Here is a 27,004-nt window from a genome sequence, read left to right as displayed (position 1 = left end):
ACTGTTATTGCTTCTTTGCCTCCTAATTCCTCTCACAGTATTAAGTGCTTCATGTAGGCTGTGGCTAACGTGGCCGTGCACATTTGTCCGCTGCACAAACAAGTCAAGAGGATTGTTTGTGATAGAAATGCATGTATGGTAAGTGTTAATCTATAATGAGCACACATTGTAAATGAGTCTGCACAAGTGTATTCATTTCACATTCATTCACTCTTCCCAGCACTCACTTGGAGACTCATAATGAACTCACTGTGTAGAACAAGCTCGAAACTGGGAGATTTTTTTCCTCATCTGCAGTGTGTGTGCATAAAACATAATTTCCTAAGTGGTGTCAATCAGCTGGTTTTTGCACCATCATTAAAATCAGCAGGAATCCAACAAGAGCCGGTCGTCATTTTTATGCTATTATAATTAGAGATCAGTAGTAGGAGGAGGAGGAGGTAGGAGCAAAGTGGAGCGAGTGGTGATGGAGAAGGTGAATATGTAGAGATATAATTTGTCGAGAGATGAATATGTGGAGGAGAAATGAACAGGAAGAGAAAAGCTTTGTTTGCAAGCTACCAGTTATTTCACACTGGAAGAAGTTGAACTAAAGCAAAACTACCTGAGGGAGAAATCTAGTTTGGTTATCTAAAGCTGCTTAGAAAAAGTAGTTTGAACGACTTTTTAAAAAAAATAGTCAAATTGATAATGTGCATGTGATATGAAATTATTAGAAAGTATAATACAAAAAAGTCATGTGCCAGTTTATTGCAAAAAGTGCCTACCTGTTCACAGGTCATAACGTAAACCCAAAAATAAAATACCCCGCTGTTCATCACAAAGTGTAAGAAGTGTCAGCTCCCTGTTGGCTCTCTGATGCGCTGATGGATGCATCGCCTGGGCTGCAGTCAGGATGAAAGAAGGAGGAGTCAGGGCTGGTCAAAGGTAGAGAAGCAATGGTCAAATAAAACTTTTTAAAAATCATTCATTTCCTTTTATGGTGCACAATTGTTACTTGAATCACTATGATATGAAAGTAGTTGAACTTCCAGCAAGTTACTGCAAAATGTAGTAAAACTACTAATTTAATGACATGTAGTTCACAATGTATTTATTTATTTATTTATTTGGATCCCCATTAGCCACTAACAGGGTAGCAACTACTCTTCCTGGGGTCCACGCAACTAAACATTACATTGTAATTCAAAACAATAATATACATTTAAAATCCATAACAAAGGTAACAAGAAAATGACAACAATAAACGAACAACAGTAAAAATATTACCGATAATTACAATAAAAAGTACCCAACAGTCCATAAATCATTTGATCCAGCTTAAAATCAATAGTAAGTACCACTTACAGCGCATACAGTGACTGAAGCAAAAGAAAATAAAGTGCACTGCGCACATGTTAGGATGTGGTGTGTCTCACAGGAGACTGGAGACGTGACAACAAAGCACTTAGAGTGTGTAGAGGATGAAGATTCCTCTTTATAAACCCTGTCAAGGAGATTCCCATTGAGGATGACGAGTGCATTACAAGAGAGCTCCACTGCAATTATATATGCGCTGTACTGTCGGCAGGGCTCAGTTTGAGCCCCATCCTGCAGGAACAGCATCTGGGAGAGCCCACTATTTGATTGGAGCTTTTGTCACTTTCAAAATCCGTGGGCTAAATAAGTTTTGTTTAATATCTGTTGTGTCATTTTTTTTTTTCATTTCCTGTTGAAGTTAGTCATAAATCTCTTGAATAAAATGTGAAACAGTGAAATTAATTGTCATGTGACTATTGCTAAACTGTTGTTTCAGAACCACGGACAGGGCTGTTTGTTGTGTGTCTGTGTGTGTTTTGTGTGTTTTCATGGTTGTAAATAGAACTTTCAGCCCCAGTTCCTCCCTCTCTATGTTCCTGCATATGAGTGTGTTTGTGCACTCGCTCGAGAGGAGAGATTCACGATATGAAAACGCTGACAGATCTTTCTGCATCTTCTTTTGAAATAAGCACATAGTGACAAACAGCATATATTTAGAACCAGACGAACCAGAAGCAGTGTTCATTTAGTGCTCATAAAGAAGCAGCAGAGAAACATCTGGCAACCTGCACTGATGTTTCCTTTTCCAAGGAAATATTATAAAAGTTCTAGTTCTAGTGATCAGCAAATGGACAATCAGATTAATGCAGAATTATTTTTTTTTTAACTTAATCACAAAACCAATACTACAACCTGCCTCCATCCAGAAGCAAATTTAATTCTCTGCTGCAGCAACAAACTATAGGCTACCTCTGTGCTACCTTAGTTCCCCATTTGTTAATTTAATCTAATCAGTTTATTTGATGCAGTTTAATGGCTGAGCTGGAAGCTACTGAGTATTTTAGTGCATAGTTTCTCACTTTAATTTATTTTTTTTCTTAACCCTGTATTTTTCTCTTTTGGCTGACACCCAGTCTCCTAGATCACGTTAGGACTGAACCCCTTTGGGGATGAGACTCCATGTTTATCCCCATGTTGTAAACTTGGTTGTGACCTAACTAGTGTGTGTGTGTGTTTGAATGTGGAGACAACCGACAATGTGAACACACTCACCTGTCAGCTCAGCCAAGAAAACAACTTCATATTGTCAGTCTATCAGAACAATATAAAACTGAGTCCTTCTGACTGCCACTGTCCCCATGTACTCAAAATGTAGACAGGACAGAAACAGTTCATAATCATATGATCAAATGGATGGTTAATGTTGTTGGTTGTGTTTTGTGTTGTACTATACTTCTATTCTTTGCTTGTGGAAGCTTGACTGAAATAATGAGACCGTAAAAACAGATTTCTAGTCTTGAATTGAAAAATGGTTCTTTGATGAGCGATTGTTGCTATAAAGGCAAATATGATTTTTAAGATAACAGTTAAAGGTCCCATATTTTATACTTTAACTGTGTTTTATCTGAAGTGTTGATATCCATATGAAGAAAACAGTCGGCCACTCAGAAGAGAGGCTCTGATCCTCTCTTCTGATTGGCTGACTGTTTTTTTGAGTGATCAAATAAAAATATATCAGATTGCAGGAAAACAGTCAGAAACCAAATCCTGCAAGGCTGGATGATGGGTTCAGGTGGGCGGGGTGACTGCTTTGTTGTGACATCACAAAGTTCCAGAAGTCCTGACAGCTGGTTTTAAGGCTCAGTTTCTGAATACAGGCTGTGTGCATTTCTCTGTGGACTGAGGCTCTGATACTTTCACAGTATTAATATGAAACCTACACCTGCTTTTTAATCAAAAACACATGGACATCTACCTTTATACAATATGGGACCTTTAACATATGAGTCATCTGAACTCATTGCTTGGATTTTTTTCTTTTTTTTTCTATTTCTTTTTTTTGTTTTTGTTTTTTTGACAATGTAAGCACGAGTTTGTAGACATGAAAGAACATTTTTGCCAAAATGGAGTGGCTGTTCTAGGTAGAAACCAAACTATCACCCTTGTTCAAAAAAGGATAAGTGAAAATATAAAATACAAATCCTCAGCGTCCACATACACAATACAAAGATACAAAGAGTGAACAATAATGTACATAACACTAAGATGATCTGTACTTTGTGTTTAATTATTTTTGACTAACAGCTGTGGCTGCATTAATATACCTCCATGGCATTTTTACACTGGTTTAATTAAATTATTGACAGTATGTGTGTGTGTCTATGTGTGTGTGTGTTTGTGTGTGTGTGTGTGTGTGTGTTTTAGGGCCAGGACACATCTGGAGACACACACGCACGTCCACACATTTATGTACAGGAGGAGTGACAGACACTGATTAGCAAACAACAGAGACACAAGACAATGTGATATATGAGCCAGGAGCTGGCACACGCACACACACACACACACACACACACACAGGTTTACATGTGTGTTAGAAGAGGCTTATCTGTACTGCACACCAGCAGATGGGATAGTAAAGCGACAGAGTCTTTCTTCCTTCCCTGTCTAGTGTATGATTGCTGCAGCAGTGTGTTTTGTGTTTTGTGAAGGACTAGGAGGCACAAAAAAGCTCTCGTTACTGAAAATAGGTCAAAGCGTGTGTGTGTGTGTGTGTGTTTGTGTGTGTTTGTGTGTGTGTGTGTGAGACAGGTGAAGAGCACCAGCCTAAAGCTTGCTTACGGGGTGATTGTGCAGAAACAGAACAGCATGAAAAGACTGTGTGCTTGTGTGTGTGTGTGTGTGTGTGTGTGTACACTTGTACTTGCTACATAGTAAGGACCAAAAAAAGTATTTTACTAACAGAGTGAGGACATTTTGGGAAAGTGAGGACATTTTGGCCGGTCCTCACTTTTTGAGACACCTTCACATTTTGAGGGTTAAGACTTGGTTTTAGAGTTATGGTTAGAATTAGAATGAGGTTAAGGTTAGGGTCAGGGTTAGGGTTAGGCACTCAGTTGTGATGGTTAAGGTTAGGGTAAGGGGCTAGGGAATGCATTATGAGTGTCCTCACAAAGATAGAAGTACAAGTATGTGTGTGTGTGTGTGTGTGTGTGTGTGTGTGTGTTTGTGTGTGTGTGTGTGTGTGTGTTTGTGTGTGTGTGTGTGTGTGTGTTGACAATGCAGACAAAGCTTATCTGAGATATATATAAAAATATACAGACAGAGAGGGAAGGAGAGGAGGAAGACATGCAGCCTGTGAGAGGATGTAAAACCGTTTCAGCAGCAGTGATGCAGTTGTGTTACTGTGGCCTCCATCACTACATGAACATCATAACCCCCCAGCAATGCTTCTCCCTCAGGCTTGTGACCATCTTGAGTGTCATTGTGAGACAGTTTTGCTTTGGTGTGTTTGTGTCAGTTGAAGTTGCGTATATGCACAGAGAATATAATTATTATGTGTGTATGTTAAATACAAAGCTACGGCCAGTTAATGTGAAGTTTGTGTTAAATATCTGGACAGAGAATCAGACACAGAAACTCTGAGGCGGTATGAAAGGTATTTTAATAGTGGAAGGGTAGTGTGGAGATGAATGGAGAGGATGGGGCTGAGGCAGGACAAGGCAGGCAGGAGATTTGACAATCATCAAAGTGATCGCCGACTGCTTTCGCATTTGCAGATGTAAAGACGATGATTGGCTTCTTCTCCCATTAATATATTAACTTATTATTTTCATCATTATTATTTGTAGTATTAAATTTTATTAAGTGTCAGTTGCCCTGCCATAGTTTCATAGAAAGGATCTGAGAAAAAGTGAGAGAGGGAGTGGCGGGCCAAAGGGGACAAGCTAGCTCTTACGTACGCTCTCGCTCTTTCTCTCTCTCTCATAGGGTAATGTAAACATCCCGGTGATCATATCGTCTATCTGCAGTTTGACAGGGTGACATCAGGACAATCAGACTCTAGATAAGATAAGAGTGGTTATAAGGTTATAAGAGTGGTATCAATATGTAATGCAACTCCGAGGTTTATACTGAAAACAGTTGTAACAATGGTCACAAAACTGCAAACAAATGTAGCTCAGTCCATAAGGTGTCTGACTAAGATGCCATAAAACTGCAACTTCCCTGGTTCAATTCCTTGGGGATCTGTGCTGCATATTATCGTTGAATTTCCTGTCTGCAGTAATTCTACTATCTCTATTGAATAAAGGTAAAACGCCAGGGACAGTAAACCAGTTACACATCAGGTGATACATGTAAGCACGTTCGACAGTGTACAGTAATTTTTTTTTGACAATTTTTCTTTTTATTTACTATTTATTCATTTTAACACACATTTGTCACTGGTACTGAGACAAATTTTTCTCCAAAGTGAAGAAAAGGCTGAGACCACAGATTACATTACAGATTGTAACATGATTGGCTGCAGTGCTGCTCTGCAAGACAGACAGGGATATCTTAAAGTAGGTTTACAGCACATGGGAAAACCCACCAGCCCAGAAGTGGTTATACAGTAAATGTAAATCTGCATATCCGCACCGCCACAGCACGAGAGAGAAGAAAAGTCAAGAGAGACGAGTGGAAATGCAGCAAGGGATCAGCCTGAGGAAAAAGAATGATGGATTTATGAAGGAGAGAGGGAGAGTAAGTACGAAGAGAGGAGACTGGAGAGGATGAACAGAAGGAGAAAGAGGAAGGAGAAGATAGCAACAGAGGGATGTGGAGGGAGATGGATGGAGAGAGAAAGAGAGACAGATTTGTGGGGGGAGGAGAAGAAGAGAAGGGAGGTATAAATATTGAATGGCAGGGTTTACTACTTGGCAAAACCGAGGGCTTCCCTCCTCGTCCCCCATACATGTACCCCACTGACACACTCAGGGCTGCACACACACACACACACACACACACACACACACACACAAACACACATGCACAGAGTGCTGTGTTACTCAGCTCAGTGCAGAACTGTGTAACCGTATCCTTGTTTAACCCTGGATGGGAAAGCGAAGGAAACTGGGCCGGAAACCATCGTGAGATGCAGGAGTCAATTATGACACAAACGTCTTCACTTGATATTTTATTCAGATGTTTGATCTCAGGCCTGTCAGGGTGTTTCACAATCCTGACTCCAACAGCACATTCATTTATTTATTCTTATTTCATATAAATATACAGACAGTGGGACTTAAGTTAGAACAATAATTATTATTAATTGTATAATTATCAATATTAAATGAGAGTGTTTTACATTACAATGCATCGGGTCTATACTGACAAACAGAGGCGTAGTGGTTGACCTCGTACCTACCTCTGGGCAGAAGGATTTACTGTTTACTTCTCCAAAGATAACCAGAGATATGTATCTTACATCTATCTGTAGAGCTTGCAGGGACTGCAGCCAATCATCTCTCAAGCCTTGATGTAATCTGTGCACAAGATTTTTTATTTTTTTTTGTATTTTAAAGGCAGTGGGATTAAAGGTGGTGGTTCTCGTCTAGTGGGCCATAGCCAACTGTCATCTTTGTCAAAAACTTTACCTTGACATGTTGTGTATTTCCAGAGCAGCGCTGTTATTTTGAAGTGCCACGTCCCACTTTCTGCTGAACTGCTGAAATTAAAGGAGCTATTTGTAAGTTCTGCTATTGCTACACAGCTAACATTAGCATTAGCAGCTGTTTATTTACCAGTCTAGAAGAAGCATTGCGAGTTCAGCATCAAACTTCATTGATTTACTTGGCAAAAGTTGTCTCCAGAGGTGGGAAGCAACATCAACATCAAACCTTGCTTCTATCACTTTTTTCTTCTACTGAAGTTAGCATGCTAACCAGCAGGCACGGCCCGTCTTGTCACTTTCCGCATGCTCAGAGGACATATTGTAACCTCTAAAGACAACGATGGCTGAAGCTCACCACAACCTGCTCCCAGCAGCAGAGAAAACTTACAAAACACACAGTGAAATCAACAATATATTTTACAAGTTCTTATCCCCTTTGTTGCTGTAACTGTTCATTTATCTCTTGTTACTTGCTAAATATGTGTACAAAAAATCGTCTATATTATATCAAAATCTCTCTCCTTCCTTTTCCTGTAAAACATAAATATTTTTGATGACTCATGCTGCAGCCAGTTACATAAACTTATCCAATCACATGTGATTTGTGGTGACTAACCCCACAGACCGCTGATGATATAAAGCCACACTTCACCGTTAGCTATAGCGTAGCCAGCAAAGCAGTGTCAGAGTAGAAAGCTGACGGCTAATTTTAACAATTATTTTCCTCCTCCTCCTGGACTAACAACACAGGTGAGGGGGGGGTGAGTGTGGTCCTGGGACAGGAAATATACCATGGACCAGATCCTGATGTCTAAGACAAAATTTGGATCTTAAAAACACGACAACTTGGGAAGCACAGGTTTCAGGGATCGCCTCCAGTGGGCGATGAAACAAACACATCATTATTAAACTGTCTCACAACAATGACACCAACAACAGTCACAAGCTAGAGGAAGAAGCTTCCCCACAAGGAGACTCTGATGTAACACTGAAGGATTTCACAGGTGTTATTGATCAGTGATCAGAGCACTGTTAGCTGAACAGGTGATGAGAGGTTAAGCTATTAACAAACAGGTCCATCCTCTGTTTTGGTCTGTGAAAACAACAGTTGTGATACATACATACATTTATTCAAGGGGCACTTGTACTTAAGTATTTCCATTTTCACTGTTTCCATGTTATTTTAATTTTCTAATACATTATTTTCATACTCTGTTACAATTAAGATGCACAAAAGAAAAAAAAACATTATGGAAAGAAACAGTTCTGAATGCAACGTCTGCTGCAGAGTTTTGCTGTTTGTGTTTGTGGTTTAGTGAGTTTTGAGAAAATGAGCCAAAGATTCAGAAAACGTGTAAAACTATATGTGGTTCTGGGTTTCTCGTCTAATGGTACTGTTATCTCCTGTTCTGGTGTGAAGAGCTGGTGTCTGGCCTGCTCATGTCTCAGTTCTGCAGCAGATCCAAAAATATGATATCGCTGGTTATAGTACGATAAAATAATATAAAATGACATTACTGCAACATTGGCCAACAACCACTGAGTAACACAGGCCTGCTGATATGGAAGATGCAGTATAAATACATAAAGAGCAGTAGCAGAGTGTAGATAGTCGGTAACTTACAGGTTCTCGTTTCTGAATGTACGGATGATAAATGCAACCATGTAGCAGCTCAGGTTGAACTCAATGTGACCCTGTTCTCATCACAGACAAACAGTCCTTCCTCGTCCTCGTCCTCCTCTTCCTCCTCTTACCCTTCCTCCTTGACCTCTAGCTCTTGCTTCAACACTGACCTCCGTTTTCCTCCAAAACAGGAGAGCTCATCTGGGGCCTCTTTATAGAGCTAAAGCTCTGATTTCTAAGTGAACAATTAAGCAACTAGTGTTTAGACCTGTATTTGAGTGGGTGCTGCCAATTGGTAAAGAAAAGCTGGCATTGTGATTGGTGCTGTTTTCCAAACAAACACAGGAGATTTTAATTTTGGATGTTGAGCCTAATGTAGAGAACTGTGTGTCAAGTTTTTGCAAAAAGTGTGTTTAGAATTGAAAACTGTAAAGTGTAAAGAAGAAATTGTGCCTGCAGTTTGCAGACTTGGTTTGGTTTGGTTCATGCATTTCAGGTTTCAATGATTGTAAAGGTCCTGGCCCTGAACAACATAAAAATGCTTCTTACATGTTAATTGATCAGAAATTGTAACACATTAATATGATTAATTTAAAGGTCCCATATACTGTAGTCTAAAGGTAGATGTCCATGTGTTTCTTGATTATAAAGCAGATCTAGGTTCTATATTAATACTGTGAAAGTATCAAGGCCTCAGTCCACAGAGAAATGCACACAGCCTGTATTCAGAAACTGAGCCTTAAAACGACCCTTAAGGACTTTAACCTTTGTTTTTAGGACCTTAACTTTGTGATGTCACAACAAAACATTCACCACACTTCCCCAAGCCCCACCCACCCGCACTCACTGTCTCGTCTTGCAGGATTTGGTTTCTTAAAACCACAAATATATCTTCTGATGATATCAACACTTTAAATACAACACTGGAGAAGTGTAAAATATGGGACCTTTAAATGAAAGTATGACTTTAGTTGAGTGCACAATTTACCCACATACAACAACAAGGAACATGTATGGAAGAATACAGTATGTAAAATATAAAACTGATCAATTATAAGTCAGTATTAGTAAGTATTGTTATTAATAGTATTAGTCTTCACAATGAAAATATAGAGAGTTAAAGAATGAGGGAAGGAGAAAAGGAATAGATGGGGAGAGTAGGGAGAAGGGGAACAGAAACGAGGAAAATAAGATGAGAGTCAAAACAAGGAAATGGAGAAGAGCAGGGCGGGAGACAGAGGAGGGGAGGAGTGATGGGCGATCTGTAGTGAATAAACTGGAGCAGGCCACTCTGGGAGTGCAGGACTCTTTAGTATGCTGCTCCGCACTCACAGTCACACTCAGACAGACACACAAGCTTTTTTTTGCATGGCACATAAACAGGTTATGATTATAATGCAGATTTACCACTCATTTCCTTTTTTTTTTTTTTTTTTTTTTACTAATTTTCAAAACAGTTGGCTGTTGATTTCAGAGGAAGACGAAAGCAGGCTGCTCAACTCTAGCCATTGATTTTGATATTGACAGGAGCTGTAGCTGACAGACTTTAGCGACTGTAGCTAGCTAATTATGGTAATGCTATCTGCATCAGTTGGTTAAAAGAGCTATTTGTAGGTTTTGCTATTGCTATATAGCCAACATTAGCATTACAAGGCATTAACTTATTAGTCTAAAGGAGATGTTACTGAAGTTACCATGCTAACCAGCTAGCCCCGGCCCGTCTCGCCACCTTCTAATAGCAACTCACTGTAGCCTCCAATCTGTGCTGACGATGTAGCGCTGCTCAGAGGGTTTATTATAACCTTTTGTCTTGTAAATGCAACAATGACTGAAGCTCTTGTAAAGTGATCACCACCACCTAATCCTGGCAAGAAACCATGTTTAGCAGCAGAGAAAACTTACAAATAGCCCCTGCAGAACAGACTTCAATTGACTTTTCAATGTTTGCAGTTGACTCGTTTTATAATTACGACCTTTAATCTAAAGCTAACAGGGCCCAGGTGCAAAGTTTGCATCTTCAAAGTTGTTGGAGAAATGGAGATAAAGAAACAGCATAAAGCAGCATAAAGTTATGGGTTATTTAGGTTCCTGCTGTTGGTGGTATATCAGCCAGACATGCAAATGTTGCAGATAAACACACAGTTATCACTTAAACATTTGCTCCTCTATTATTAGTTTTAGTAACAGCTAGCTACAGAAGCTAAGCTATGACTGCACAATAGCTGTGCAGAGGAGGGAGCGGATTAGCAGATGATCAGCAGCTCTGCAAGGTGGGAGGAGCTTTTCAAGCGCTCTGGTTGTGGAGTCTCATTAATTTATCCCATAATTTCTCACAGTTGGAGCATTTCTACAGGTTGCATCAGCATGACACTATACCAGTTCAGTCATGAGTTCAAATGATTAATAAAAAGTCCAAAGTACAAGTTTCTGTACATTAATGTTTTGGTTGACCACGGGTCCTGAGGTGCATTTCAGAAAGAAACATACAATTATCTTAAAATTCTGCCGTGGTAGCTGCTAACAGGTGAGTGGAAGCTCAACATTACAGTGTTCAGAGACCTGAAAACAGAATCTGTAGTTCGCCGTTAAATTCTGTGTCAGTTGTGAAAGAGTTCAGCAGCTCTGGAGCCATGTTTTGTTGACAACATGTTAACAACAAAACGTTGTGAAATCCCAACTAATACAATTCATGCCTCTGAGTGGATTCCTCTCTGTGGCAACGGAGGCCAAAGCTCATGGGTAATATAGTGTTTGGACCTGTCCACCGTGACAAAGTCACAGACAAAACATTTCATAGAAACACAGTTGAAATGATTAAAACTCATGTCCTTGACCTAAACCTGCTTGGTTGTTACCTTATCAGAAAGAGTCCCTTTTTTTTTTTTTGCAAAGTTACATTAAGAATACTGTTTGAAACTGAAATGGGGAAAATACCTTCTGCATCAGCAGCACCTTCCACTTTGCAATTCTGTTACAGCCAGAGATAACCTGCATATTGCTGCTGAAGTTGCTGTTTTTGTATCCCGGTGCCCTTGTATCTGTTTGTTTGTCTCAGTGCTTTGTCCGTCTGCGCACCTTTAATCTACGTCTCCGTATCTGGCTCCCTCTTTATTCCACCCATCTTTCTGTTTGCGTGTGTTTTATGATGAGTGATGTATGTATTTGTCTGTCTCTCTGCCTCTGCAACTGTCTCATTGTAAGTCACTTGGGGTACCAGCATCAGCCAACACCTTCGATATAAATGTATCTGCCTGTCACTGTCTCTGTTTTCTTTTCAATGATTTGCACACTGTGTCTCAATCTTTGAGCCTGTTGACATCTATTATATACACAGCATATGTATTACATATATTCCTGCTCTTGGGCTTCAGTTTTTATGCCAGTGCACAACCATTTTAATCCCCTCTCAGCTTTAACCATCCAACCCTGAACATGCATTTTGCATTTTAATTTGCAGATGCATTACGTGAGACACATCTACATGAGATGAGTTCATATAGGTAAAGATGGAAGAGCAGAGGTTTCATTTCATTTCAGGCTAGACTCACTTGGAATAGACAAATAGTCTGGAAAACACCCTGGGTTGTGTTTTTCTGATGTGCTCAGTTAATTTGGCTCCGTCAGGAATGTAGACTAGAAAATATGATGCTATTGATTTCACAGGTGCACACTGTTCAGAGCATTATTCAACCTTTTTAATGATGATGTGTAGCAGCAGTTCCAGAGCTGGAGTCAAGGAAACCCTGGGTCCAGGGGGAGTGAAGAAAAATGAGGATAGGTTTAATTTGACTTGTGTTATCATTCACTAGAAGGTTGCACTCAGAGAGAAGGTGCAATAATGACTTTTCACTTTTATCTCCACAACCAAAGGCAGAGACACACAAAGAAATAACAACTCTGGTCTCATCACCAGAAAGTTAGAAATTCCCACCACCTACATGAGAAAATGAAAGCTAACAGCCCCTCAGGTACAAATTCCAGGTGAAGTTGTGTGATGGTGTAACACACTGGATTCTAGGTTATTGTTGGTTTTCTGTCAGCAAAAATGCACTTGTTTAATAAAAGTTTAAAAGTATAGTTCCACATTTTATTCACTCTCTTGCAAGTAGTTGAATAAGAAGATCTATGCCTCTCTCATGTCTGGAAGGTTAATATTTAGCTGGAGACAGTAGCTGGTTAGCTTAGCTAGCCTGGCCCCAGATAATGCATATTCATTACACCTCTACTCCTTGTGACGCTGTAGAAAAACAAACTGCCATCATGCAAATTGTGGCTTTAGTTTTTTAAGAATGACTGTGTTCATTCATTTGTTCATAGTTTAAAATTAGTGGAGCTAAAAGTCAAGAGTTTTCCAACACCGGTGACGTTACATAGGAAATGATTTTGCCCACATGTGAGGATACAGATGTTGAAAGGTGAATTGAATGTTTTCAATGGAGGTGTGACCACTGTCCTGTTACATTATCACTTCCTGTGCAATATGCACAATACATCATGCAAGATGCAGAGCATTGTAAACTGAGCTGCATCAGCTTATCAGGCCTACAAGTTTAACATGTATGTGCATTCATTTTTTTAGGCCATGCAAGTGCCAGAGTTAACTCATACATACTGTACAGCCTAATGCTGTTTAACTATTTTTACACTGTATTACTTGTAGACATTATCTATATATCTATATTTGTGAATTTTCCTATAGGGGTAAATAAAGTATTTCTTATCTTATCTGATCTATATTGTATATAGATATATAACACAGGTGTTTCTGTTTTCATACACTCAGTTTATACACCAACCTAAAGCTAATGCAGTCTAACACTGCACAAAACCCCTGCCATAAGACACTTTTGTTTCTCTGCTTATTTAAATGTATGATCATTTTGGAGGATGTAGTTTGTGCTGTCAAATTGTAGTAAGTTGAAATAAGAGATGTTTCTAATATTCAGTTTATCCTCATTGACATAATCCTGATGGACAAGAAATTAGAAACATTTTTCTGTATAATGCAACACAACTCAGCAGCAGCCTCCAAAATCACCACGAGACTGAATCAACACCTCTTTAAAGCAGTGTTACTTTAACCTACATGAAGGTGGCATTTATTACTTGTTGTGTTAGACTGGGTTAATTTTAGCTAGATGAGCCCAATAAACTGGCAGCTGTGTGTATTTTTATCTACACAGCTTATATATTTCAACATCACCAAAGAACCAACACTGAATGAAGGAATTTGTTTCCTGGTCACTGTGACCAGGTTTCTCTAAGGAGCATTACTTCCAATCCAACACACATGATGTCTGTTTTTATCTCTTCATCGGCCTCCATATAAAACAGTGCACAGGAGCAGCTGCCTCCTTCTTTGCACCTTTGACTGTGTATGGGAACTTATTTGCCACCTCAGCTTCATGGGTCATTCAGAGGTCACATTGTAGGAACCCTCGGGAAGCTGTGACAGTGTTTGAAAACAAACAGCAAATCTCTAGACAGAGGAAGAGTCGTAGAAAGGAGGACAAGGACACGTGTCACTGATGATATGAGTCAGAGAGAAGAGAAGGTGTGTGTTAGGAGGAGGAAGAGAGGGAATGATATTTATTTAGTTTTTCTGCTTGTGTCTTCAGGTTATGTGATGCTTTTTCCTCATACACTGTTTCTGTTGCTTATCCATCAAGACCTGACATATCAATCTCATCTACTCAGTATACACCCTCTCACCTCACACACACACACACACACACACACACACACACACAGGATACACTGCATCGTTTACATAATATAATACCTTTCCTTTCATGCATATTTTTCATCTCTCACCATCTTTACTCTGTTTCTCAGAACTGCTGTAGATACACATCAGCTGTTTGGTCCGAATCCTGATATTAAATCTGTTTGTCATGCTAAGCTTTGTCATTACTGCAAGACATTCGTGTGTGTGTTTGTTTGCTTGCATGTGGTCCAGTTTTTACATGACTGTTTGGTCCAGAACGACAACAAGCTGCAGGTGTCTGACATTCAGAAAACATGGAAATAAAGGATCTGGTAGTGAGCTGGAAAATAAGTGTAATTCATCAACACTGTGTGTGTGTGTGTGTCTGTGTGTGTGTGTGTGTGTGTGTGTACTGTAGGTTTTCTCCACTGCATCATGCGGCTCTCAATGGCAACCTGGAGCTCATCAATCTGCTGCTGGAGTCACAGGCTGCTGTTGACATCAGAGACCAGAAAGGTTAGCAGGAAATACACACACACACAAACACACACACACACACACACGTACATGGAGAAAAGTGAGCTTTGCACACACACAGAAATCAGTGTATGTTTCACCCTCATACACATAAATATACTTTGATCAATAACATTGTGTGCGTGTGTAATAGATATGGCCTGTGTGTGTGTGTGTTTCTGTGTGTGCAGGTATGCGGCCGCTGCACTACGCAGCCTGGCAGGGGAAGGCAGAGCCTATGAAGATGCTGCTGAAATCTGGTTCGTCTGTCAACGGCCAATCAGATGAAGGACAGATTCCTCTCCACCTGTCAGCGCAGCACGGCCACTATGATGTGGTGAGTGACACCAGGTCTTAGACAAAACAGAGCACAAAACGGAAGTTAGGACAGGAACGTAAAGTCATCTGAGCCACTCAAATCAACCAATCAGTACTGTCTACATATGATTCACAGAGCCATCTATTATAATTCACATGTAATTCAGCTTCCTTTAGTTCTGAAATACAGAATGGGCTGTCAAAGAATTTATCATCATTAGCAATTGTTGGCACCTTTGAAGCTGCTATAGTCAAAATTTTTGACATAGAAAAATCATCCAACTCTGAGCTTTTAGCATCTTTGAGCTCATTGTTTTGTTTTTTCCCTACAACTTTAATACTTTTATTTTATACTGGCTAATCTCACAGTGTTTTATAGCCACAGCAAGCAGCAGTTGTCAGTGAAAATCTGAAAAATGACTGCATACTACCTGCCCAGAACCAAATGGTACACAGACCAAGTTAGCGACTTTGCTGGTGATTAGCATTTAGCAGCTAAACAGCAAGATATTTAGCTCAGGAGGTGGTGGAGACACCTGGATTGTTCCGGTTTCAAGATGGGTGTACCAAGTTCTGACAATTATCTGTAAAACACTCAAATGTCCAGATTTTCACCACAATTAAAATTGTCATTAGAATATTATACTTGTCTGCAGCATTCCCATAGACTTTTATCATGTTCTGTCTCACTGATTATTATCTAACCAATATATAAACATACACAATACACTACACATCTGAACTGAACACTGATTTGTTTGCATGCGTGTTAATCAATCAATCAAGGCTGTTGCTAGCCTATAAATGATGAACCTGTCAGTATGCTAACGGTTAGCTGTCATGCTGAGGAGACAGTTGGTCTTTTCAAACAGCTCCAGTATCTTACTCCTCCTGTCATAAGGTACCCAGCAATTAAAATCCTACATTCATAGCATCCATGGTGTTGAAAGGTGCTGGTGTACTAAGCGCTAGATAATTTCTGGTGAAAACACCCAAGGTGTGTGCATAAGTGCAAACATGTGCATGTACATGAACTTTTTGCACCCTTAATGGTCCTGGTTTTGGAGGTTTGCCCCTACAAATGAATGATAATGTTGCTCAGTATCTGCTGGATGTGTAAATACACAACTGTTTGCTAGCCTCATGCATTCAGCCTGACTTTGTCGTCATTCTACATGATTGTCAGTTGACACCGAAGCTACAGGATTGGTTGCCAGGAGCAGCTGACTTACAGCAGCTTAACACTTGTTGTTTTTCTTCTGTTGCTATTTTTTATCAATGTAGCTAACTAGCTAGCACGCTATGTGAGCAGATGATGTTGTGAGTTCAGCCACACAGATGTTTACACTTACTTGGCCTAATCAGTCATCAGTGTTATTAATTACATCTGTGCTTTACCTGCTGTGACAGGCCTTAGTAACACCAGACTTGTTTGAGTTGCTGAATTCAGAGACCTGGAGCTGGGCTACCTTTAACTTTACTTTAACATTTATAACTTGTATATGAATTATTAAGTGATACCTATAAGCCTCAAGTCCTAGATCTCCAGTGCATTACAAGCAACAACTAACACTAACACTTCTGAGAAGTGTTACGAAACAAAATGACACACAGGAGCTAAACAAAATTCCTTCTTAGAGGCTTTTCCAGCTAAAAAAAAAAAGTCTGGAGGAAACACTGCAGTGCTGCTGCAGGCTTGCCAAAGAGACAACAATGATATACAGCAGACTCACCACATCAGCTTCATACCCTGGAGGAGAGTGACACTGAGCATTCACAGGCTCTAAAACTGAAGAGGCTCTGCTTCTGCTAGATTAAAACACGTGGTTTATACAGGGTAACAAACAAGGGCTGAAGTTCTAATCACAGTTTCTTCCAGTGTGCGGGGGCAAATAAATAAAAAAAAACAAAAAAAAAACACAAAGTCTGACAGACAGACGGAAGATTAAAAAATAAATCAAAGCCAAAGGCACAGCACAGAAAAGATTTGAGAGACACTCACAGTAGAAACAAGATGGCGAGGCAGCGTTTTCATTTGAGACGAGGGAATCTCTTATTCTCCTAATTTGTTCCATTTTTAAGGTGCATTAAAAAAGTGAAAGCACAATGAACTAATTCCTCTGGTGGGGAGAATTTATCCTCTTAAGCCTTTTACCACTTTAACCAAGCTTTTCCTTTCACTTGTGTTACAATGCTCCGTGTCTGCAGGGATTAATTCTCTTTAACTCACTAAGGGACAAAACTGGAAGAGCTCAGCTTTCTGTAAAAGATATGGACTCACTGCATCGAAGTAAACAACTTGCTGCCATCTCTGTTTGGCAAAGACAGTCAAATGTACATTTTTAATGTGACAACAAGAAAAAAAAAACATGAAAGTCCTGATTTATTGTTCATTGATGTCAAAAGACACCTTTAGATGTAAAGCTACAATCATACTAATGTTTCTCCTGTTCATGTATTTGTTGGCTCAGCTCTGCTGCTCTGAGGACATCTGTAGTGCTTTTGATTTTTAACAGAGCGCGACATAAAAATGTTTTCTGAGCAAGCATGTGTGTTTAGTGCGATGCGTGTCTTTGTTACAGCTTGTGCTTGCGTATGCATTGGGTAATTGTGTCTTTTTATCCTTGCAGTACTTGTACATGTGGTGCAGTGGTTGTGGGTTAAAATGTGCCAGCTGTGTGGAGTTTTTTATTTTATGTGTGTGTGGGTGTCAAGCTTTTTGTTCTCACATGGCGCACTGAGCAGTTCACAGTGATGATGGTGGCAGATTGACCGTTTGAAATGCTTATTCATTTTTGAAACAGTGAATACTTAGACAGAGGCAGACAGAGGCTTCTCATATTTAGCTGACAACTGTTATTTTGTTATTTATTTATTTATTTATTAACCTTAAAACTTCAATAGCCTGGGCTTTTATTAGCTTCAGTCACTGAATTCAACCGGCTTATATTTGGGACAGGCGTCTACATGGGACAGGCCTTTAATTCTGCGAAAGATAGGAAATATTATCACAATTTACTAATTAAACTAGTATGAATATTAATCGTATAAACATTACCAGGCCATCAAATAACATATTACGAATCGTTCATTTGATCTAGCTCTGAGAGGCAGTGCATCTAGACCAACCCAGAGAGAGAAAGAGAGAGGGAGAGAGAGAGAGAGAGAGAGAGAGGGAGAGAGAATGAGACCCATATCAAGAACCTTAGATGAAAGGATACCATAGTTATTTAAACCTTTATTTTCATGAGCAAATTTGATATTGTTTTTGAACATGGACATTGTTCACTCTCAGGACAATACATCCAAAGAATCGGGCGTCTAATTGAGAACTGTGTTTAATGGTCAAAATCTGCAGCCGCACCAGGCCAGTAAAAGGGACTTGGCATTTAACTGGGACTCAGCTTCTAACTGAAGTTTTATGGTATTTACTTTTTTTTACTTAAATGGGCGTTGCTTCCATATTTTATACCATATGCTGGACGTTCTACGTTAGATTGAAATTGTCCTTTGAGTGAACTCAAGCTCAGTGTTTGACAGTTTTCAGTAAAGATTCACTTAGGTCCCGCAGGAGTCTCACGGCCTCCGTCCTGCCACAAGCAGCAGCTTCATCCAGCACAGTGCCCACTCCGTTCATATCCACACCAGCTGTGGGGGTGTTTTTGCTTGCTGAGCTAGCTAATGAAGCTAACATTAGCTCCATGAGTTGGTTGAAAAAGCTTTCTTCAGCTGACTTTGTAATTATGATTTCCACCTTTGATGTGTGAAAAAACATTTTTTTAATTTGGTTTTTTCTTTGACGTTAGCGGCCCGCCTGATTTTGCCCCCATTTCACCACACCGACAAAATACATTGAAGTTTTTTTATTTATTTATTTATTTTACTAGCACTCTTTCTAACACTTGCCTCAATCCTCTCTGCCTGAATTCATGTATGAAACTGAGCTAAAATAGAGAGGCTAAAGCTGCATGTCCCAGGCAAAAAGTTTGCATTTTCACCAGCTATTTATCTATGTTAAAGACATGGAATTAAAGGAACAGTATTGTTTTATTAGCATGTAGCGCTAGTTTGTCCTACTGTGATGAGTATAACCTTGTTTTGAGTGGTTAGCCCTCAATCTATTTCCTCAACTAGTGGACTGGACCTTTATTTACCTCAAATGCAGAACCTAACTGGTCTTTGCTTGAGGCCTCTGTTTCTAATTCCCACTATTTAATTCAGCATAATTTGTCATATTTTGGTAAGAAGGCTTGTTTTGATCTGCTCCTGTTTGCCCTGTTAAAATTACTGCATTGCAGTGTTAATACAAACTGTTTCAAATTAAAAGCCTTTTAAAATTTCATTGGACAGAAATCCTTCATTTCTTAACAAGGCGTTTATTGTGAAACATCTGCAGTCATAGACAACAGCTGGATGAGATTAAAGGATGACAAAGCAAAGTGGATACACATATTTTTTCATTGTGAGATGTCTTTTTTAATTTAATTTACATTTTACTTTGATTTGTTTTGATGTTTTATATTTGACTCATCTTATTATTACATGAGTAATCCAGAACAACAAAGTGTTGAAAATAGCATTATTATATTGTTGAATTTATTAAATTAAAGTGAAAGCATGTGTTGGCCTTGTGATAGACTGGTGACCTTTCCAGTGTTTGCCCTGCCTGGAAAAATGAAGGAATGGATTTTTTAAATATAATTTCTTTATTAATGTGTCTGTGTGTGGTTTTTTTTTGTGTCTCCAGTCTGAGATGTTGCTGCAGCACCAGTCCAACCCGTGTATTGTGGATAACGCAGGGAAAACACCTCTGGACTTGGCCTGTGAGTTCGGCAGAGTTGGGGTAAGATGCTGTGCTTTTAGTCATCCTAAATGAAGAGACTCTACAGGAATCATAAAATCTGTTGCTTATACTATGCATGCATGCATGTGTGTGTATGTGTGTGTGTGTGTGTGTGTATGTGTGTGTGTGTTTGTGTGTTTAGGTGGTCCAGTTGTTACTCTCCAGTAACATGTGTGCTGCTTTGCTGGAGCCCAAAAAAGGAGACACCACCGACCCCAATGGGACGTCTCCTCTCCACCTGGCTGCCAAGAACGGACACATAGACATCATCAGGTACACACACACACACACACTTCCACATCCACATCTATCCACAAATTTACACACTCACACATACACCACGTCTAATGAATCACTGGGCTTAAACATCCTCCCGAGCATGCTGATAAAACAGATGTATAACACAACAGGGGAGCAGTATGACCCAATACACTAAAGGAATAACAGAACAAATGTGTTGCCGTACAACAAGAGCCGATGCATCAGTCACATGCTCCTAAATACATTTTGGAGACAGCTGATGTGCATGATAACACCACAGCTCTTCATTCCACTCACGCTAAATGTCAAGTCATTAGAAGCTCATCTCAGCGGAGATGTGCATCTAATTTTTGTTTATGTTTTTGCTAAATAGCATCAGGGCAAAGTGACTTTTGTTGTCGTGGTGATGTCGGCATTCAGCACAAAGCTTTGGGATGAACGATCACAGAGGGATGATGTGCCATGGCAAATATATGCACGCCACACAGTCCATTTTCTCTCACATCACTCTCAACCACTTTCAGAGTAACTCAGGGCTATGTATGTGTGTGTGTGTGTGTGTGTGTATGTGTGTGTGCAGAAGTTTGCTTGCGTGGCAGACACAGACAGACATAAAGGGAGGGAGGGAGACACTGAAAGATGAGAGAGGGCTGTAACAAAAGGGAAGATGAGAGAGAGAAGGAGAGAGAGGTGTATGAAAATGAAGAGAAAGAGAAAAAAAAAGACAGAGGGAGAATAAAGGCTGTCATAGCTGATGGAGCAGAGCTCGCCTCTCCAGAGGTGACACTGATAAATGATGCTCATTAGGCATGACAACCAGTGTGTGAGAGACGCACACACACATAAACACACACAAAAACACTGACGCTAATTTGGTTTTTCTTGATGAACTACAGTTTATCTGTCAACCAGATGTCCTCAAATCCCATGAAAACACCAACACCAACAATCAACTGATCCTATTAACAAGTATGGCCTGTGTCAACAAAACCTGATACACAGTCATTTACTGCTCTACAGGCTCTATGAGATGTACTGGGGCACAGCAGGCCTTTGAGCTAAATGCTAACGACAGCATGCTAACATTTTCTCAATAACAATATTAAGTTTAGCAGGTAATGTTTACCACATTTTTGGTTTAGCGTGATAGCATGCTAAATGTTTATCTCATCAGATCAGAATCTTTTTTTTTTCATGCTCTGAAAGTCTTTTTGTGCCTTACGTCATGTTTTTTTCATCAGGAGTGCCTTCCGCTCCCTGATCAGCTTAAAGGTTCGTGTGTAGTTGTACATTAACGGGTTACACTGCAGCTACAGAGCCTACACATGTAACTACACATCAGGGCTGCAGCGCTACAGAGAGACCACATGGGGACCACGAGAATTGTGATCGGCTGATTGCATCAGGCAAAGAAGTCTCCTATTCAAACCCTCTGTGCATCTTTACCTACTCTGTCACAGTGAATGAAAAACATAAACAGTCAAAGCAAGATGAAAATTACCAGGGTGTGAATTGATGTATAGAAGTACATGCGTAGCCCACCATTACTTTGTATCACAAATAAAAATAAAACAGTGTGGGCAGTCTCATGAAAGCACAATACAGCCCAGCCATCTATGATGCATTTATCTAGTGCTTCTATCAGTGGGGGAAATCTCACACTGAACTACAGAGGGACTGATCCAGAAAGAGTCCTGGTGTTGCCCAACCTTGATTCATTTCACAGTGAAGGAACCCACTGTGTTCGTGGGAACATTCAAAGCTTTAGAAATTGTTTTATAGCCTGTTTTTTTATTCCCAGATGCATTGCTCTAAACAATTTGAGTTTATGGAGAGTTGATTGAGCATGATGGTAACATTGTGCCCCTCTTCTGTTTTGAGTATCTGGTGTGTTCACACTAGAAGAAGAACACAGAGTTAGTATTTGGACTGATAAACACTCAGGTGAATCATATCCAATCACTTGAATTTTTAATAAATTTGCAAAAATGTCTGAAAACACATGTCTTTTTCTTTGTCATTACTGGGTTTTGTGTTAGGTAGAAAAAATATAATTTAGTCAATTTTAAATTCAATCTGTGACAGAAGAAACTGCTATTTTACTGCAGAAAGAAAGCATGATTTGCAAATATGCTGAAAACTTTCAGTCAGTTCCACATACATTCATGGTGCTTTAAATGTTCACTAACTCACCAAATGTATATTCATCCTCAGCTGAAAATAGTCCCGCAGAATGCAGTATTTATTACTGTTTGAGCAACGTTTGCCAAACTCTTCAAGATTAACCCAGGAATTACTGAGCCTTCTTTAAAAGCATGAAACTGTATTTGTTACCAGTTTTTATATATTTGTATCTTCAGTAGGGACAAATGGATCACAAACAGGGTACAGAGGTCAGAAACTGAGGTATGAACATATGCTTTGTAGGTTTTGGTAGTTTCATGGGTTTTGCTGACAGTAAGATAGATACAGAGTAGTGTCAGCGTTATCCTTTAAATCAGGTGCAGTCTACCATGATTTCACCCTCATCATCCCTCAAATCCTCTTCTTCTTTCTGTGCCAAGTCTACATCTCTGTCCTTTTGACACCTCTCGCCTCTTCATACTCTCTCCTTTGAAACTCATGTTTTCCTCTGACTCTCGCTCTCCCCTTTCTCTGCCATCTCTTATCACACTTCCACCCTCCCTCCCTCCCTCACTCACCATATCCTGTCTTCTGCTCTCTGCCCCTGCCGTCAGACTGTTGATCCAGGCTGGTATCGACATCAACAGACAGACCAAAGCGGGCACTGCCCTGCACGAAGCTGCTCTCTGCGGCAAGACCGAGGCAGTGAGACTCCTGCTGGACGTAAGTGGAACTTCACAGAGAACCATCGAACGAGACACCGGAGCTTGAGTTCACTTAAAGGACAATTTCAATTTAACTCAGAATATAGAGCATATGGTTTATAAACAATTCATGGCCTATCGTCCCTGAATTTAGCTGCTGTAAAAATAGCACTGTGACAGTGGCACATGCAAGGTGGACGCAGTTTTTATTTCTATAAAATTACAAGAAAACAAAGTGATTTTTTTTTTGTTGTGAAAAACAATAAGGCTACAATAATGATGAGTGAGTAGTCTGTGGAAGATGTTGTACACATTAAATTAAAAGTGGAATTGATAAATATATTCTCCAGAAGATAAAGAGAATGTAAAGATATTTAAATGGTAGATGCAACCTAAATGATTAGCAGGAAAATAGACACCATCCTATACATTTGCCTTTTCATAAGAAACAAATCGGAACATAGGGAGCCACGATCTTAATGACTGCAGTACACTGGGGTTAACTAGTGTATAAGATATGTTTTTTGTTGAATTAAATTGGTCTTTATTATGTCTTTTATTCAGTGAATACATAGAAAACAAACATTATATAGGACAATAAAAAACTCAAGCTCCTTCAAGCTCCTGACCATTGAGGCTCTCAGGGCGAAACCAAAACTGGGATCAGTGTGTAAAAATACACATAGTTGAGCATTTAATTATTTTCTCAGATTCTTCTTTCATTTTTCATATTGGCAAGAGATTACCAAAGAGATGAAGAAAATAATCAGATAACAGGTTGTTTGTTCTTTTTTCACATTGTACACAGGCAAAATCCCAGATAAACTAAGGGCACAGGAATATTTAAAGTCCCCCTCCTCTTATGTCATAGTCAGAGTTTTACTCTGAAACTTTTTATGCTCATCTAGTCACCTTAAATCTGAGTTTCACAGCTGGGACAGCTAGAATACGCAGCTTACTTTACACAACTTTCTTTATGTAGAAACTTGAAACCTCCAGCGCACATACACTGAGAATTTTCAGTGATTTAGGAGACATCTTCTGTCAAGCAGTTAAACCTCTGAAATGAGAAATAGGCGTATTCTGAATTTTAAATGTTATTTAATATAATTAATCAAAAGCAGAGTATGTTATGTTTTTTAAAGCACGTCTCGAGGGGATCTTCAAGATACTCTTTAGCTCTCATTTCATACTCATTTGCTCCCATAAGACGTTGCCTTACATGTCATTTAAAGCCACTGTTTGCCTTAAAGGAGCTATTTGTAAGTTTAGCTATTGCTACATAGCCAGCGTTAGCATTAACAGCTGTTTACTCACCAGTCTAGAAGATACATTGTGAGTTCAGCATCAAACTTTATCCCTTTACTCACCAAGAGCTGTCTCCAGAGGTGGTTGTCTTTTCATCTCCTGAAGTTAGCATGCTAACCAGCTAGCCTTGGCTCGTCTCGCCACTTTGTGAAAATGACTCACTGTAGCCTTCAGTGTGACCTGAGGACGCAGCGCTGCTCAGAGGGTTTATTGTCACCTCTTGTCTTGTAAACGTGATGATAGCTGAAGCTCTTGTCACCACCACCCGGCAAGAAACCAAGTTTAGCAGCAGAGAAAACTTCCAAATAGCCTCTTTAAAATGTAAATAAAAATGAGGCGAATATGTTAATGTCAAATAATTTTTCTTATTTCAGAGAAGGATTTTAATTCAGTCCTACAGTTTTGGCCTCACCTAAAGTGTCTCATCATTATGAAAATATTCTAGAGTTCCATGGGAACAGTTAAATGCAGTGAATGTAGTGGGCATCTGAGGCTTGTTGCTTATTTATAAAAGGGTCTGGAAAATTCCTGTATCCCCCATGTGATAAAACTGAGGCACAGTTCTGAAAACTAGTGCGAAACTGACACAAGAAAACCCCAGAGAGAGATAATGTAAATTATCCATTTGTGCTGGTGGTGTGTTGGTTGAAATACAGCAGGTTATATGAAAACAAGGGGGGCAATATGTTTTAATGACTGTGCCTGTCCCAGCATGAGAAACTAACTTTGTCATTTACATTCCCGGCTGTGAAAGGTTACGAGCCTTTGCCCTGAAGCGTCTTCGGACTGAATTCATCTTTGTTCATTTGGCCTACATTTGATTCACCAGATTTGAATGTGATATTGCTCCTCAGCCCCTGGCTGTCTCGGCTGAAAAATAAGAGGAGGTTGTAATTAGTGGACAGCCACAGGGACTGAGCAAGCATGGGTTATTTTCTGTCGACGTCATGGTGGTAGATACATCCCTAGGGTGTTTAATTAGTATGATGGGACTCTAATATATGAGTTTTAAGTAACTGTAAACCATGTGTTTTGTTATTTATTTATGTATTATTATTTCTTAAGTATGTAATTATTAGTAATATAATGTAATAAAGAAAATTCTTTTGTTAGAAACTTAAATTGAAAATTTCCGGTAACAGATAAGAAAATGAAACCCTTCTCTAGTCTGTTTTGACTTTCTGATTTAATCTTCTTTTCTCTTCTCCAGAGTGGTATCAATGCCACAGTGAGAAACACTTACAGCCAAACTGCGCTGGACATCGTCTACCAGTTCACTGCAACACAAGCCAGCAAAGAGATCAAACAACTGCTGAGGGGTAGGGTGGAAGGATGGATGGATAGGTGGATGGATGGATAACAGATGGAAGGGAGAGGGAAGTAAAGCCAGAGAGGAGGCAGGGAAGAGAAAAAAGAAAGAATTGAGAGTTTATTACAATTAATGAGAAAATGGGCAGAAACTGATGGAAAGAGAGAGTGACGGAGAAATTTCAGCTTTACTAGCATGGTAGAAATGATAAAAAAATAAAGCTGGTTAGTTTAAATAATAGGCCAACATATTTGTAAATATGCTTATTCAGTTTATTGCTGAGAGTTAAATGGGAAGATTGAGACCACTCTCATATCTCCATGCTAAATATGAAGCTACAGCCAGCAGCTAGTTAGCTTAGCTTAGCTTAGCTTAGCGCAGTGACAGGAAACAGAATTTTTTTTTTATATATTACGTAATAAAAATCTTATGTTAATTATTTTTCTGTATTTGTTTACTTTGTTCCCAAAATAAAGTGTTTCATAACATGTTTTATTCTTTTTAGCTTTGGACAGAGCACTGTTAGCTGCTGTGTGCTAACTTTGTGCTAAATTGAGCTAACTGGCTGCTGCTAATGTTTATCATACAGATAATGGAAAATTGCTCTGTTAATTGATGCTCTCCACGGACAGAACATATTAAATATGTACATATTAATATACTATAATGAGGCAGTGGTGTTTTGGTGAAAAGTTTGAGGTTTGAAGAGATTTTTCCATAACTGGAGCTATTTTATTGCACATGTTTTAGACATACTGTAGATGTTGTTAATTAAAGAATAATATGCATTTTTAATGTAAAGTTTGGTTTAATTCTCTGTCTCTGTCTCTCAGATGCATCAGCAGCTCTTCAGGTTCGGGCTCTGAAAGATTACTGCAACAACTATGACCTGACCAGCCTCAACATTAAAGCAGGAGATGTTATTACGGTAACACACACACACTATGGCCATTCTGCTGACCATTTCTCACATCAAAGTTGCAAAGTGATGTTAACCGAGCTCTTTTTTGACTTTAGTAATGCAGAAAGTTTTTTTGCTACAGAAAATTATGGGTGGTTTTTGTTTTGTTTTTGTTGCTGTTTTTGTTTTTTTGTTTCATTTTGCCTCTTCAGGCATAAAATGTTCCACTGAAACAATCCAAGAGGGAAACTATATATATAACTAAAGCTGAAACAATTAGTTGATTAACTGATCTGGGTTTTAATAAGTCAGATTAGTTTTAAGGAAATTGTAAATGAAAATCTTCAACTAAGCAATTGTTAGTTGCAGCCCTGTATGCACCTTGTGATGAGGGGTTACAGGTTTAGATATGACTTCATGTTACAAGGGTCAAA

General features: G+C 39.3%; 1 protein-coding gene across 7 annotated transcripts in view; it reads left to right on the top strand.

Annotated features, from left to right (window-relative positions):
- Positions 1-27,004, top strand: part of caskin1 (CASK interacting protein 1) — a 121,911-nt gene that overhangs the window by 63,329 nt on the left and 31,578 nt on the right. For all 7 annotated transcript variants that reach the window (XM_071474657.1, XM_071474656.1, XM_071474654.1 and 4 more), the window contains 7 exons: positions 14,705-14,802; positions 14,994-15,139; positions 19,868-19,963; positions 20,106-20,236; positions 22,963-23,071; positions 25,571-25,679; positions 26,503-26,597. In XM_071474657.1, coding sequence (XP_071330758.1) covers positions 14,705-14,802; positions 14,994-15,139; positions 19,868-19,963; positions 20,106-20,236; positions 22,963-23,071; positions 25,571-25,679; positions 26,503-26,597 — 784 coding nt within the window. The remainder of the gene's footprint in view (positions 1-14,704; positions 14,803-14,993; positions 15,140-19,867; positions 19,964-20,105; positions 20,237-22,962; positions 23,072-25,570; positions 25,680-26,502; positions 26,598-27,004) is intronic.

Source organism: Trachinotus anak, unplaced genomic scaffold, assembly GCF_046630095.1.
Source record: "Trachinotus anak isolate AG129_WGS33_773 ecotype Australia unplaced genomic scaffold, CSIRO_AGI_Tana_v1 ptg000003l, whole genome shotgun sequence".
NCBI classification, from domain to species: Eukaryota; Metazoa; Chordata; class Actinopteri; order Carangiformes; family Carangidae; genus Trachinotus; species Trachinotus anak.
Note: the sequence above shows the minus strand (reverse complement) of the source record. Positions and strands in the feature narration are given on the sequence as shown.